The sequence below is a fragment of the Synchiropus splendidus genome, chromosome 9, assembly GCF_027744825.2.
Source record: "Synchiropus splendidus isolate RoL2022-P1 chromosome 9, RoL_Sspl_1.0, whole genome shotgun sequence".
In the NCBI taxonomy this organism is placed as follows: domain Eukaryota; kingdom Metazoa; phylum Chordata; class Actinopteri; order Syngnathiformes; family Callionymidae; genus Synchiropus; species Synchiropus splendidus.
Window position 1 is genome coordinate 8,597,139 of NC_071342.1, and position 15,023 is coordinate 8,612,161.

The 15,023-nt window shown below is 41.1% G+C and overlaps 2 protein-coding genes across 4 annotated transcripts; both read right to left on the reverse strand.

Annotated features, from left to right (window-relative positions):
• Positions 1 to 3: 3 nt before the first annotated feature.
• p4ha1b (prolyl 4-hydroxylase, alpha polypeptide I b) lies at positions 4 to 10,767 on the reverse strand. Of its 3 annotated transcripts, XM_053875714.1 has the most exons (16): positions 10,393 to 10,767; positions 7,880 to 7,962; positions 7,703 to 7,799; positions 7,430 to 7,581; positions 7,134 to 7,271; positions 6,372 to 6,611; positions 6,034 to 6,242; positions 5,775 to 5,951; positions 4,607 to 4,677; positions 3,775 to 3,840; positions 2,154 to 2,253; positions 2,037 to 2,090; positions 1,894 to 1,959; positions 1,318 to 1,386; positions 992 to 1,088; positions 4 to 901 (listed from the first exon to the last, which is right to left on the reverse strand). In XM_053875714.1, exons 1-16 carry the CDS (start codon positions 10,404 to 10,406, stop codon positions 831 to 833), a joined length of 1,704 nt encoding a protein of 567 aa, XP_053731689.1. In that variant the 5' UTR covers positions 10,407 to 10,767; the 3' UTR covers positions 4 to 830. The 3 variants fall into 3 exon arrangements, with proteins under 3 accessions (XP_053731689.1, XP_053731688.1, XP_053731687.1); XM_053875713.1 differs by lacking the exon at positions 4,607 to 4,677 and having other exon boundaries at positions 3,775 to 3,845; positions 10,393 to 10,766; XM_053875712.1 differs by lacking the exon at positions 3,775 to 3,840 and having other exon boundaries at positions 10,393 to 10,764.
• A 1,656-nt stretch (positions 10,768 to 12,423) lies between these two features.
• LOC128764601 (probable rhodanese domain-containing dual specificity protein phosphatase) lies at positions 12,424 to 14,409 on the reverse strand. The gene is made up of 3 exons (XM_053874503.1): positions 14,378 to 14,409; positions 13,172 to 13,308; positions 12,424 to 13,076 (listed from the first exon to the last, which is right to left on the reverse strand). Exons 1-3 carry the CDS (start codon positions 14,407 to 14,409, stop codon positions 12,424 to 12,426), a joined length of 822 nt encoding a protein of 273 aa, XP_053730478.1.
• Between the last annotated feature and the right edge of the window lie 614 nt (positions 14,410 to 15,023).

A 15,023-nucleotide genomic window follows, 5' to 3' on the forward strand; every position in this document is an offset into this window, starting at 1 on the left:
AAAACAGTCTTTATTATTGCATTTCAAAAACAAACCCAGACCTTAATCACACACGCAACAACACAGATGTCGGGAATAATAATATAAATAAAATGCATCTTCCTCCAAAAACCAATTTGTTTTCACACTAACAGCACTGAAGATCCTCATGGGCACGAAATGTTATCAGCTTGTTTATTATAAAAAAAAGAACGACAAGCAAAGCCGCCAAGTTGCCAGTGATTTTGTACGACTTTAAAAGGCAATACCAGTTAAAGCATTAAAGTATGTGCAATATTTCACCCTGGGATTTTGGAAGTTATTTTCTAGCGAGAAATTGTTAGATTTATCTGCATCTTTAACCCAGTCACCGTGAGCTAAAACGTTGAGTAAACTGCATGAATAACAATGAAGTGATTATTTATTCAGGTGGATCTGTTTTGTTAAGCAACATTTCTTCGAGGGCTCCTGAAGGAACAAGTAGAAAAAAAGTCTCCTACTTTAAGGCAGCGGGATAAAACGTCTTTCACCACAGTGCTTGAGTTCAAACAGAGTGCAACGATGGACACATGGGAGTGAAAAGTGATTCTCATAACAGTCCAACCACCAGGAGAACGTGTAATCTGTCACAGCACTGCTAATACTGTCCATGGGCTTGACATAAAACCCAAACAATCTCTGGGCTCAGAGCACACGGGCAGGGCGGGGGTGGGAGGGTAAGGAGTGTTGGAGCAGAGGGGGTAACCCGTTCGGACCACTAGTGTCATCTGTAGCGTTGTTTCTATGTCCCAACTGGTTCACATGGAAGAGAAGAGAAGGACAGAAGGGGAACTTCCTTCCTTTAATTTGCATCAGTCTGTTTCGTTCAGACCACATGGTCGCCGCCACTCCTGGCCTCGTTCATGAATCCATTTGTTCGATACTAAAGACAAAAGGAAAGATGGAATTACACCAACACAGACACATTTTCCTGGTTCTCGTTTCATTCCAAAGTAGAGCAGATTCCCCTCACCCCATTTATTGCCGACCAGCACTGGACAAGCTGCATGTCTGGTGCTGTAGTCTCCTTCGCCACTGGGGAAGAGATTGTACCAGAATACAGCAGAGCCCTGGAGCAGATGCAACAAACAACCATCAGCGGCCAGTAGTGTTTTCAACAGTGGTGAGAACTAACAGAAAATATTATATGTAAGATCACCTTACTTGTTATCTTAAAAAAAGTAATCTGGGAAATTAAATATTAATATTATTATTTATTTAAAATAAAGCACTTCAGTACACACATTCGTTTAAAACGATGAACTGTGTATATAAAACCTACTAGTACGAGCAAGATACCTTTTGAGGCCAAACTGATGCACCAACGTCTGGGAATACTGTGGCGCCCCCTGCTGCGACATCACTCATCTACAACAGAAATCGGTGAGATAAGCATCTCTTTTTCTCAACGTTATCACATTTATTTAAGCAATTACCCAGAGCTGCTGTAACTGATGCAGCGTGAGTGCAACAAAACATTTCTTGGTTGTTTGATTTCACTGCTTTATTTATTTGCCAAATGATAATTCCGACTATGGAGCACCAAAACAGCGCAACTGTCCCTACGCAACTGCATTGTCATCTTTAACCATCTGCTGTCAAAGACAAACATTTCATCAAACTAAAAGCAGGGGTATATTCATGTTTACCTTGATGCTTAGAGCAAGTTAAATATTTGTTTGTGAGGAGAGAAAGTTTAAAGAGCACTGATAGTTTGCATCACTTTATGCAAACCATTCCACATTTCCACAGTTTAAATTATTCATCTCTGGGAGCAGTTGGATCTCTCGTTGCAGTGTGAGCCTTAAAGGACTTTAAATCTGAAACTTCATGTGCTTTGGTCTTGAGCAGATTTTTCACCCTGACTTGACTCACATAGAACAGCCATGTTGCTATGCGGTTCCCGGTACCCAACTCCTTAAAAGCATCAGGCTCGTCTTTCTGTGAGGAGAATGACAAACAGTTTGTTAATGTTGAAGGTGATGGAAACAATCCTGAATAATTAAAGTAAGTCGTACCCTTCCGAAGTCAAAGTGTGGCTCGTACTGACCCCCAACGCCGTAATTTGCAACCTAGAGCACAGAGTGGAATGGATATTGTTCCTCACTGGACAAGAAATACTGATCCAAATCTACCTGTAGCTCTTCTGCAGTGTCCATTTCCAACCCAGTAAGATCCTCAATTCTCTGGTTGATGACGTCGATCGCTGGATCGTCGTAGCCAGTAAGCCAAGCACTGGAAGAAAAATCAGAACAATTGTATAATAAATATTTACCTCAGAGTGACAAATTCACCGGTGATGTTAGCCTATGTGTAGAAAGTTAAGTCATGCTTGGTCGGTCATACCACCAAAGAGGAAAAATTAAACAGCCCAAGAGTCTCCAACTGGCTCAGGGTTGAAAACCTCTGACTGCTGTGAGCAGTTACGCCACTAAAAATCTCGGAGATGACAGTGAGAAAAAAATATATTCACACAGCAGATCTATTTTTCATTACACACCAGGACGTCATAATAATGACCTACTTGTTAAAACACAATTTGAAATGGCTATTATTGAAACAGCAGCTGTAATTAATGCATGTATTTTATGATATGAATAAAATATGGCTTGTGGCCTATCACTTCATTATTGGTAGGTTTTGTGGCACTAATGTGATTCACTACATTTTGTAAATGTAATAAAGATCATCTATTATGTGTCTCGAGAGTCTAAATTAGGGATGGAAACTCATCTTGAGCATATGTAATGTAAGGGAATAGGGAAGCACCATCACACTGTCCAACCACTAAGCGTCGAGAATGTTCCATCTGCAGGGAATTTCCCTTGTCGACATGCCAGTGAAAAGGTTTCTCAGCAAAAGATGATGCAGATATTGAGTTAATAAGGCTGTTGACATTTAAAACAGTGGGCTGATAGAAAAGAAGCTGCCCTTACAGACATGCTTACGTGAATTCATTTGTTAACTTTGGGATTTTTTTTGCTATACATTTACTTTAGCTGCAAGTACATTAAAGCATTTATTCTTAATGCATGCAATGTTAATGAAAATAAACTGTCAAAACATACTGACTGAGTGAGTTATTGTTTTACTTGAACTGTCCATACCTACTTGAGTTACATCAATAGTAAAGACAGATTTGTTATAGTTGATCTTTGTGTGAAATGTGGGCTAGATTTATATGGAGCTCCACAAAGACACAAAAAGAAGAGGTATGGTGGCTAGGAAGTTGTTGGTCTATTGACAATCTGCAATGTAAATGTGTGCATCAACTGGAAAACAAGAGAGGGAAAATTGTGATCTTTAAAATTTCTTCTAGTTTTTGAGACAAGTCGGATGGTCAAACTAAAGAAGGTTTAACAACCCTAACACTAGTGATGGGTAGATGGATGACATTTCGTGAACCTGATTTTCAAAGGCCACCAGATGGCAGTGGCTGCTGTTGGACGAGAACAGCGAATTCAATGCAACATCACACCATTTCTAGACCAAAAGTGCCATCTAGTGGCCTCTGAAAATTAGAACACCGTTTCACGATAGCTCATCTACCCATCACTACTTAACACCACCAAACCAACATTAAAAGTTTCTTCTCTAGTGTTTTCCAGGTGTGCCGCGACATTTTCATCACATCCATGGTCTTTGACGGCTGCGTTTCTGACGACCTACATCAACCATGGCTGAGAGAAAGATGAAGGGTGGGATGAAGAGGTGGGGGCAGCAATGTGGCCCTCCCACTGATCTACGAACCCTTACCTCTTGGAGACTCTGTATTGGGCAGTAGTAAGTTTTCCAGTTTGAGGGTCATGCACCGTGGCCCGCCTTAACTACAGTAGTTCCGCAGCACAAGGACGATGAGGTGGACAACACGAAGATAAAGTGAGGAGGAATTGACGGACCAGATAGAGAATAAAGGAAGGAAAGGGATGAAAGAAAAAGAGGCAGAGAGTGGTCACTAATTGTCAATGTTATTTCTAGAAAAAGCGAATTACATGAAGTAGCTTCTAACAGAGCATCATGAATTCACTCAAGACCTTCTTACTTTCTGAATTAACAAGCACGCCTTCCCAGACAATTTACACAGGAAATTTCAACACAAAAACAAACTCATTATTAAGCCTGTTTTCTCAATGGCCTTTATGTTTAGTGTACATGTCAAACAATGTGCCAAAATGTAAACAATAAAATAATTCAGTTGATTCAGAACACAAATGGTTTTTTTTTCAAGTGAATTCACCATGTTTTGCATAGAAGCTTGCACCTTTTGTGTTTATTTATCATCTCCGCTCTCACACATTTCCTGATATGAAAGTGAAACAGCCCCATTGCCTTCTCTGTGGAGCAGAAAAATTTGATCGCACCAGCTCATTGACTTTCCCGTCAAATTAGATCAGAGTCCATCAACCAGATTGTAAGTCTAAACCAATTACGGTTTCAGTGCCACTGGAGCGATGGAAGGTCCAGAGAAATTCATGGAGGGCCACAAGCACGTGGAAAGCAATGGGATGAGCATGTGAGGGGAAGAGGAAGAAGCGCTCTCCTCTGTAGCATCGCCCCACATCAAAGTGGCTCCTGCCTCTCGCCTTACCTCTTACTGATCCGGTACGGAGCCGTCTCCAGAACGCCAGTGATTGGGTTGGAGATAGTGGCTCTGCGTAGCTGTAAAGCCAGAACAGGGTTTACACATACACATAGACACACATTTGGAATGATGTGTGTCTATGCGCTTGCTTGTGACGTACAGGCTTTTCACCACGCAAAAATGAATTCCTCTTACAGGGAACTAGATTCATCCCATAACTAAATTATGTCTAGCCAAGATGTTTACAACCAGACAACAGTGGGCGACAGAGACAGTGCTTCGATATCATTTCCTTAATGTTTGTTTTTCGCTTATATATATATATATATATTCGATTATCTCTCTCATGTTATTAATGTTGTCGTTGTCACCTCTTGTTTATGATTTTTTTTTTATTTTACTCTCTCTCAGATCCACCCATAAACTTGATATTTTTTTTATTTGGTTAAATGCTAAACATCCTAAAGAAAAAAATCCAGAAAGGTCTGAGGTCACAAAACCTGATGCCATCACTGCAGCTCTGCTGTAATGTTTACTCCACAACTAAAATAGAGTTGCGAAAACGAGGGCATATATGCTAATCACAATTATTCTTATTATTTTGATCAATACAGTAATCACAATTCATGAAATATGGATTTTTATTTCTTCACTTAAAAGTCTATGCAGCTATCAGTGTAAAATGATATATAAATATAAAAATCCATAATAATTTTCGAATGTAAACTACCTATGACTTTAGGAATTTCTCAGGACAAACAGCGAACAAGCATGAACTCTGTTATTCGCCAGCATTCTGTGCGACAGTATTTTCTCTCATCAACTGCTTGTTGAAACGGCAGTCTACCGACATGTTTGTATGCGCCACAAGCAGTCTGCAGACAGGAAGCCCGTCACAAGCCAATGACTGACAGGTTTCATTGGTCACAAAAATTCAAGTTTTGTATGAGCGTTAAGTTCAGTACTTTATCCATCTCTGTGAATTCACTTGATCAGACCTATTCACCACACAATTTGCACCCCCATAACAAACTTTTAAAAACCTCAAAAGGCAACCTGTTCTAGGCTAGAACTGCAATCACCATTCACTGTTTTAGATTTTCTTGTTCAGTGAAAGCAAGGCCAGAAGCCGTATTGTGGACCCTTCAACAAAATGAAAAAACAAAAGACTTACTCTGGGTTTTGCCAGCTGCTTGACTTTCTCAATTTCCTTATCAGAGATGATGTCAAGGTAACGAACAATGTAGGGACGGTCCCACTCGTCCTGCTGTTTGACAGGTGCCAACACATACTTGGGGTTGCGATTGTTGTCGAAGTAACGGCAGAACAGTCGGCTCTGCCTGCGAGGAGTCTGAGGGAAAATAAAGATGAAAGCAGAAGTTGTCATTTAGGTCTCGAGGAGCGGATGACTGCGCACGTTTAGTCATTCTCACCATCCTGATGCCCTCGCCGCGACAGAGCATTTCATACTTCTTCCTTTCAGGGATCAGCTGGAACTCTTTCTTGGACTTCTTCTTCTCAGTTTTATTCACTTTCACCTCCTCTTTTTGTTCCTGAGGTTCCTCTTTGGCAGCCTTCCTCTGCTTCTCTAGCTGGAACTCAAAATACTTCAGATTGCCGTTGGCACGCTGATGCTCTGGATCTGCAAGTGAAAAAAAGATTAACCAAAAAGTTAGGTTTACAAAACACAGTCATTTCAATCTCCACTTCTTTCCTCAAAAAGCTTTCATATTTGAAAATGATTTTAAGACTTAAAAAAACGTATACATACCCAACTCAAGCAGCCTCTTGGTGTACTCTAAAGCTCTCTGTATCTCCCCCTGCTGGTAGATAGCATAGCTGAGATAGTCGAGGACCGTCACCTTGTCTAAGGGCGACTCTTCTCCTTCGTCCAACTGCCTAAGTGCTTGCGCCATCCATAGTTCTGTGTGGTAGTAGTCCACCTCAGAGTAGGCAATCTTGCCCAACTCATAGCAGTCCTCCACTGTCATCAAGCTCTTGTGTTTCACTCCTGGTGAAATGAATCAGAGCATTGGCATCATATGTGGATTTCACATGCTAGATTTACACAGTCAACAATACTGAAGACAGTTCATGGAAGTAGGAAGTGAGACTCCATGGCCTCTTGGCCATGGTTACGTCAGGTTAAAAGTCATCACATAATTGTCGATCATGTATTTTTGGTCCCCAAAAGTGTTGTATTTACAAATGATACTAAATGATTTGAGCGTTTTTCAAAATCAGACATAATGGCACTTCCTAAATTTGGCGGTTTCAAGTCACTTATTTTTCCTCAATAAATGCTTCATAACATTTCTACAAATACCTAGGCATCATTTTTCCTGATATTTAATCTTTTTTGCCTGTAATTTTGTGGCATTTTTTCAGAGTTTTTCTGAAAGCTTTTTTGGCTTTTATTATTATTATTATTATTATTATTTACTCTGTCACCCAATAACGTACCACCAAACAATGATCACACGGACTTCACGGGCAATTGTGCGTGAAAAAAGTCACTTATTAAGGTGTTTACCAGGCAGGTTTCCTTTTGAAATGGTGTTGGCATCCAGTCTGTAGGTGTCTTGTAAACGCAGGAGAGCTTTTGCCGCACCAGTCTGGTCCTCGTCCGTGGGAAAGTACTGCCTCTGTATGGTCAGGTTGGAAATAAATCCTAAAAGCACAAGAAGATATTGAACAGAGGGCAGTATTTCTCTTGAATACCTTGTTGAAAAACACATTTTCAGTATAAATATGTTTATACTCGAATAAAGACAACAAGCAACAAGAATCCACTCATTAAAGAACTTCATGACTCTAAAAGAACATTACCATCAGTAGTGTCACTGAGCACCAGGCTCTCCAGATCTCCCCACTCAGTGTTCAGCCTCTTCATCAGTTTAAAAGCGTTGACAGGGTGACCAAGGAAACCTTCAGGGTCCTGTGTGGCTGTGGCACTCAAAGAATCCAACTTATCCGCCCACCTAGCACGAAATAAAATGAACTTCTTGGGAGACAGCCAACAGAGTGGTGGAACATCACAGATACTCTACTGAACTACTCAAACTGCCACCTGTTATGATGCATGTTAATCAAAGTACTCACTTTTTGAGACGGTCCAGCTTATTCTCCTCGGCCTTAATGTAATCCTTAAGGGAGGTGACAAGGTCTTTCTCAGTGTATAGCAAGTCTGTCATTTGACCTGTGGACAGACACTGAGGCATGAGCCGAGAACATAACAGAAAATAAAGGCAAAATAATGAAGATTTCATTGGAATTCACCGATGGAAGTGAAGAAGTCATTGCCAGCTGAGATTGACTGCAAACAACTTAGCAAAAGAAAGCACCAACATGGCAGCTCCATCCTGTAAATAGAGAGAAGTAGTGCAGAAATTCAGATACATTTAAGGCAAGAGTATGTGGCTTCATTACAGGGCAAAACAGCTTTTGATCTTATGAATGACTTACATAAAAATGATTGAATAAGAAACATAAGTAAATAAAAGTCACGATTACTAAAGCATTAATGCAGTTATAAAAACTGGGGTCATGTGAACATTGAAAGGTTTAAAGTTTTGTCTTGATTTTGAAAAATTTGTGATGTGGCACAGAGCTGAGTTCAGGAAGTTCTGTTCCTCTCATGGAAGTGCTGCAGTCTCCCACCCACCACAAGAGTACTAATATAACTTGAGGTGGTTAGAAGCTGCCACACGGCTTCTGACTTGAGCGGCTTTAATTTGTTTCATTCATGGTGAGACACAGAAACACAGCTTGGTAATGTGTCCTCACACAGCTTTACATTAGTGCAGTTAAAGTAAATAAGGCCAACACGTAACCATTCATCAGAGTAAGTTATTCAAAACAACATTACGCAAACATCGGTAGAAGACCCAAGGCACCTACAGTGGGTCAAGACCATAAAGTACTATCGCTTCACTTTATACACACTAGATACTGCAGAAAAGGAAACAGTCTCTGAAAGTGAGACACACTCCCTCAACTTATATCATGAGTGAGAAATGTTTTCATTTTGAAGTCGCAAAATTCCTGCCATTCACAATCTACAGACAAAAGTACTGGGTAAGACACTGCATAGTCTTAACCAGATCGTTGTCAATGAATTTTAATTATTAAAAAACAATAAATTGTTTCTGATAAAAATGTAAGGATACATAGTTTTTTTTTTTTACAAATTGAAAGTTGATATCACGCCTGTCCTCTGCAGAACTACGATAAAAGATCCAGGGACACAATACTCATTTGCCTGCAAACAAGCTCAAATGAAAAGCCAGAAAGAGACGTGTAATTTTGTGCCTGTGACCTCAACTTCCAGTCATTTGCTCTTTAGTCTGAGTCCAATAACGCCGAAAGAAAGCATTTTAAGTCCACAATGTCAACTCAAAATGAGTCACCTGACTAAGATATTTCCGTGTATAAATATTCAACTCCTTCAGACCCTTTCAGCATGTGCAAAGGTTCACCAGAGATGTGTATACACATTAGTCACTACAGATATCGTGCATGCTGAGGCAGGTTGGGATACTGCCACGAAGACAAGCGCTTTTCATGTCAATCATAAATTAAAAAATGAAGCGATGAGCACAGTACTGCGTCGTAAAGACAGCGATCTTTAAGATGCAGATTGACTCAAGTTAAAAAGGTGTTTCACTAGTGAAGATAAAAAACGTGTGAGATCGATCGCGAGTTGGATTGGGGAAAATCTTATGCCCATTACATGTATGGATACACTTCCACCCATGTTAAAGATGTACTTGTTGATCAAAACCTACAAGAGAATGTTCTGGCTTGGAAACACATCCACTTAACCTTCCGTCCGCTTTTCATAACACCACAACTCATTTCATAGTTGTTGCCTCTTTAAATGTACTTAACAATAACCTGAATGCATTTTTCATCTTGACTTTTCAAAATAGTAAAAAGAAGTCAAGTAAAAAAAAAAGGTGTCGTGATCTTAAAAACTCTAATCTCATCTGTATTTTCAATATATTTGTAGCTAAGAACGACCATCACCTCCCCACTGAGAGGGGGAAGCTTGAGGGATCACCGGATGTGGAGTGAAAAGGACTGCCACGTCCTCGCCCCTCCCCGTCGGGGAAGTAAAGATTGCTCACACTGATTTATAGGTTCGAAGCCCCAATAACCCACCAATATCCAGTGAAAATGACCGGGTTCCAGGTCGGTTTATTTCCGACACCCCGTTGTTTGTTTGCATGCAAACCAATGGTGACTTCAGGAATTAGCCGACACCACCGGGACAGACCGCTATGTTGACTGTGAAAACCAACTAGCTATGACGACGCAGGTTGTTTCCACCGCGTATTTAAATTGCACTATATTCATCGGAAAATGCCACAACTTAGAAATGAGGCACACTTAACGAATATATACATGCAGCTACGTATTTCACCGGCTAACACATGGTTAGCACGTCGCGCTATATTGCGAATTAAGCAAACACACCGCACAAAATACTACTTGTACACTATTAAGGTCTATATTCGTTTATTAACAGGTAATGAACATGCTGGTGGTGTATTTATGGTTATAAAATCACACTCGTTGCAGTGAGCGAAACGCTCATTTTGAGGCTTAAATGCTAGTGTGAAGCTAACTTGCTATCGTAACTTTAAAATAATAAACTTCCTGACGCGGTGACGCGTAAAATGCAGGCGGTTATCATGAAAATATCCTCGGGATTTGCAGGTAAATGCCAGCGCTTGGTAGTTAGTGAATGTCATTGTTCGATAATCCTCACAGAATGCGGTCGTTTTTACCTGAAACCGAGCATCTTGTGGTGGAAACGTGTCCCGGCACGGTAGCTCCAGTGACGGGTCCTCTCTGCAGGAAGAGGGGCAGAGTTTTTTTTTGAGGAGGTCCGTCCTATCTGTGATGTTCCACCACTCTGTTGGCTGTCTCCCGGTTTTGGGGTTGGATTTCAACAAGTCCCGGTCGGAAAGCTACGTGCAGACTCTCACATGTCTCCTGCCTGAAACTTCAGGGGTGAAGAAGGCGTTTACTTCAGAGCCCCAAACAAGCAGCCCGAGGTGAGTGTTAGAAGTTGGCCAGAACTCTCACCGCGGAGATTTAGAAACAGATCCGTCACACCAAAGCCATTATTTTGAATGTTCAAAATTCGACTCGAAATCTCGTTATTAAACTATTCACCATCAACCCCCAATTGCCTCTCACATTCCAGAAACTTCTCCTCCCAACCTAAACCACAGCCAGAGGGAGGGGACTGCTGCTGCACTGTGGGGACAAACACCAAAAATATGAACGAGTCTTTCACCTGATCCCCGTTTTTCCTGTTAAAACACCCATGATCTGTGACCTCGAACTGGGTTCTAAGATATTTATCACTTATATTTGTTTCTACTCTTAAGCAAGCAACTGTCGTGTGGGCTCTGATGTGGCACTGGTTTCTTATGAATTAATATTGATTTCAATCTCCTCTAATACATTGTAAATGCCTTACATGCCTAATTATATGACATTTCTTGAACTATTATATAACAGTTAGTCACAGCAATTATTTAAAATATGCGTGTTTTTAGTAGATCTGGGCGTTTGCTGTGTAAATTTTGAGTAAATAAGTAAATATAGAGTTGAATCATTAGATTTTCTTTCCTTCACCAATTGTAGTTGCAACACATTGCACGTAGTGACATCATAACCGATTCAGATTCAACTTAAATTCGATCATTCTGGTGTCAAATTATTCCTGATTAGAAAACCTGAATTGACCTGAAATTAATTGGACCTAGTCCCACCTCTAGTTTTGAGAAAAATAGACAGGCATGTTTTGTTAATATAGATGAGAATGCAGGACGGTTAGGTATGGAAAAAAACCACAATAATAAAAGACGCTTATCATTATTATTGAAGTAAATGTTGGAAAAATAATCACTTTAAAATAATAAAGCAAGGTCGGACAATTTATTATGAAAAAGATGTTTCATTGCAGACAAAGAAATCACTAAAAATAGATGATATGCGGAGATAATAGGCAATATTTAATTGAACAGGAAATGTGCATTTATTGTTTCATTATTTGCGGTGGATGAGAAGCTGGGGAGGAATGAAAGCCGGAAGAAGTAAGGCAGAATATGTGGTGCGGAATGATAGGTGAAGTTGCAGTGATGAGCTCAGGATTTTGGATCAGTCATCCAGAGTGATGGACAGAAATCAGGATGGCGGAGAGGAGAGTGGAGGCAGGGTGGAGAGAACTGCAAGGGTTGTTCTGAGACAGAAGAGCAGCAATGAGACTGAAAGGGAAGCTTTATAAGACCTGCCATGGTGTAAGGTTTAGAGACGGTTGCTTTGACACGAAGAGTTTGAAGTGTGAGAGTTGAAGATGCTGAGGTTGTCATTGGGAGTGGCTAAGAAAGGATAGAAATAAGTATATTATCGACTCATAAGACCTCATGCTCAGTCCTTTAATCCTACTGTTTTCTTGCAGAAGGTTATCAATAATACTCTGCCACTTTAGCCCTTAACTGCTCGATCTTCTTATATTAAATCAAATCAAAGCTTAAACACAGGCAACTTTAACGTACTTTATTTATACTGTTATTTACTAATCGAACAGAGTTTCGTTGCTATGAATATATGAGATGAAATCTTTTGCCACTTTTCTTCAGTCAGGAAAGTTTCTTCCTCTTCCATTGTATCTTCATTTTTAATCAATAATAAAATACAAAGTGATTATCTTGAGGCTTAACATTCAGAACTCAGTTCACCGTTTGTTGCTGAAGCAAATTCATAACTCGTGAAAAGGTTTCTCCAACTTCTGCTGTTCTCTTCAATCATCTGCGGATGTCTTCCAGGCTGGTGAGCTTGCTTCCGAACAGCATCTCCTCGTAGGTCAGCAGCTGACGCAAGAAGTTAATGTTGGGAGCCGAGCATGCTCTCCTCTCCTTCAGCCAGCGAAGGGCGTGAAGAAGTGTCCAGTGCCTGTGCTCCATCAGAAAGGCCAGCGTGAGTGCTGAGCTGCGACTTCTCCCCATGCTGCAATGGACCAGGACCCGACCCGGTGGGTCGCCCTTCAGTGCTGAGTTGATGAACCTGGACGCCAGCGGCAGAGCCTCCACCAGGTCCTGCTGGGCATCGTCGGTCAGCCGCAGCCTCAGGTAAGTCAGCGTGTTGGGGAAGGCGTCGGGGCAGTTGGTGGTGGCGTTGACCACGTGAGTGATGTGGAGGTTTTTGATGATGCGGTAGTCAGAGGCCTGGGCGGCAGAGCCCTGATAGAGAGCCTCCTCCAAAATCTCCGAGGGATAAACAGTCAGAGTGTGGCGTTCAGGTTCCAGCAGGACCATTTGAGGCGTGCAGAGGAAAGGGTAGAGGAGATTGAAAGCTGATAATCCTCCCAGGAGGATGACGGGATCCATCCCTAGAGCGTTGAGCTGGAAGAAGCACCGCTGGAGATCAGGGGAGTCTGCTCTGGCCTTCGTACTGCCGACTGCAACACAATGACATGCTTGCAGTCACCAGAGACGAAGCCATTCTTAACCATTGTTATGTATAATAATAATAATTATTATGATGTGTTCTGACCCGGGCTGCATCCTTCATCGGCGTAGAGCAATATCATGGAGTACTTCTGCAGCTCGATGCCGCTGATGAGACACCCCAGCTCTGGGTGGATCACTGTCACACAGGCCCGCGCCGTCACCATGTGATTCTCTTTGTACCTTGGAAATGGAGATGAGCATACTGCTACATGCATCAAATGCGATTTGCCCTTCATGGTTTTCACTCATTCTTATTTCTTTCCATACTCTTGGATGCATTTACCGGTTCAACCATCTTTGAACCAGCAGATGGCAGCAAAGTTCGCGCTACTAAGGCGACCTGTTGACTATAATACAACACATGGACTACTTTGAGAGTTATAGCAGCCGAGTTCCGTATTTTACTCCTCTGGGGTGGTGAGAATAAAGGGGCGGAAATGTGTTTTTTTTTAACTCTCAGTGATACAAGAACATTTTTATTATTGTTATTGAAAACGAACATGAGAAATATTCAATAGAATACAACATTTCGACTCTGAGTCACATGAATATATTCACATGAATAATATAGGAGCGTCATTGGATTCAGACTTAAATCATATGTTATTTTAGATTTGTTATATGATAATGATTTCAGCTGTTATTTATGATATACATGTTTTGTGGTTAAACAAAACGTAGAAAAGAATATTTTTTTCTTACCTTACCTTTATTAGGCAAAAAAACAAATATGTTATAATATTAATTATTTTTTTAAAAACACTTTTTTTTAACACACTCAAAACAACAGTTGGAGCCTATGAAAATTCAAACTTCGAAGCAAGCAGACAGTATTCAATATGAATATATCCGTAATATTCAATAATAATGCTCATTCCTGGATTCAAATGGTTCATTTAACTTCAATTGTGGGCCTTGAATAAATTATGTGATTTTATCGTTGTTTAGATTCCTATGTTTATAATGCATCTGTGTTAGCAAAAGTACAAACAAGGGCCCTTTACTTACTGCATTTTAATTTTTTGTGTTAATGAAATAAAAGTGTATCTGCTGCCCAAAAACCAAATCCTTTATCGTAAAAATAACCACAAATACATGCTTACTGAAACATTACTCTGGTCGTATTTGGTTAATCTTTTACTACCCCAACCACAGTCAAGCTGATCCCTGGATGGACAGGGAACCACTTGACTATATGATAAGGAAATAGTTCAAATGAGCTATTTTTCAAGTTCAGTTTTTAGCTTACTTGTCTGCGCTGCGGCAGTCCAGGATAAGCATGTAGTAGGGATCGTAGATGGCAGGCTGTCCGTCCTCTGCGTTCAACAGGTTGTACACCTGCTGCGGGGTGACGTACCCTCGTTCGATCCTGGCCGTCTCAGGCAGGGAAGGAACCCGAAGCTCCTCAGGCTCGGAGAGTGCTGGCAGAACACACAGAGAACCTTTAGCTCATGTAAAGTACTTCAAATAGATCGGCAACACCTTTCCCCCGAGGAGGCACGGAGGAGGAATTGTCACTGTCGGTGCTGGTGGCTTCTCGGTCGAAGATGCTGCTGCCCGTCCTCTGCTCTGTAAGGGCTGCTCTTCTGCTGCTGACTCTAAGGACATTCAGATTAATAGCAATCTCAAAAAAATCTAAATCACAGAAAAGATGAAGCTGCACCTGGACAGTACAACTCCCATCTTGTTGAAGTCATCTGGCAAGCGACTCAGCTGCTTCCACCAGCCCTTCATCAGAGAAGCATTCTCCTCAAGACAAGATATGTCATAGAAATGATGTTTAAAGAAGGATATAAAGATATTCTTCCCCGCTCCCTCCTCCGTCGGCCGTGCTTCAGAGCCTAGCCTGACCTGGTGGTTTTGAAAACACCGAGGCAGTCAAGTGCCTTGGAGGA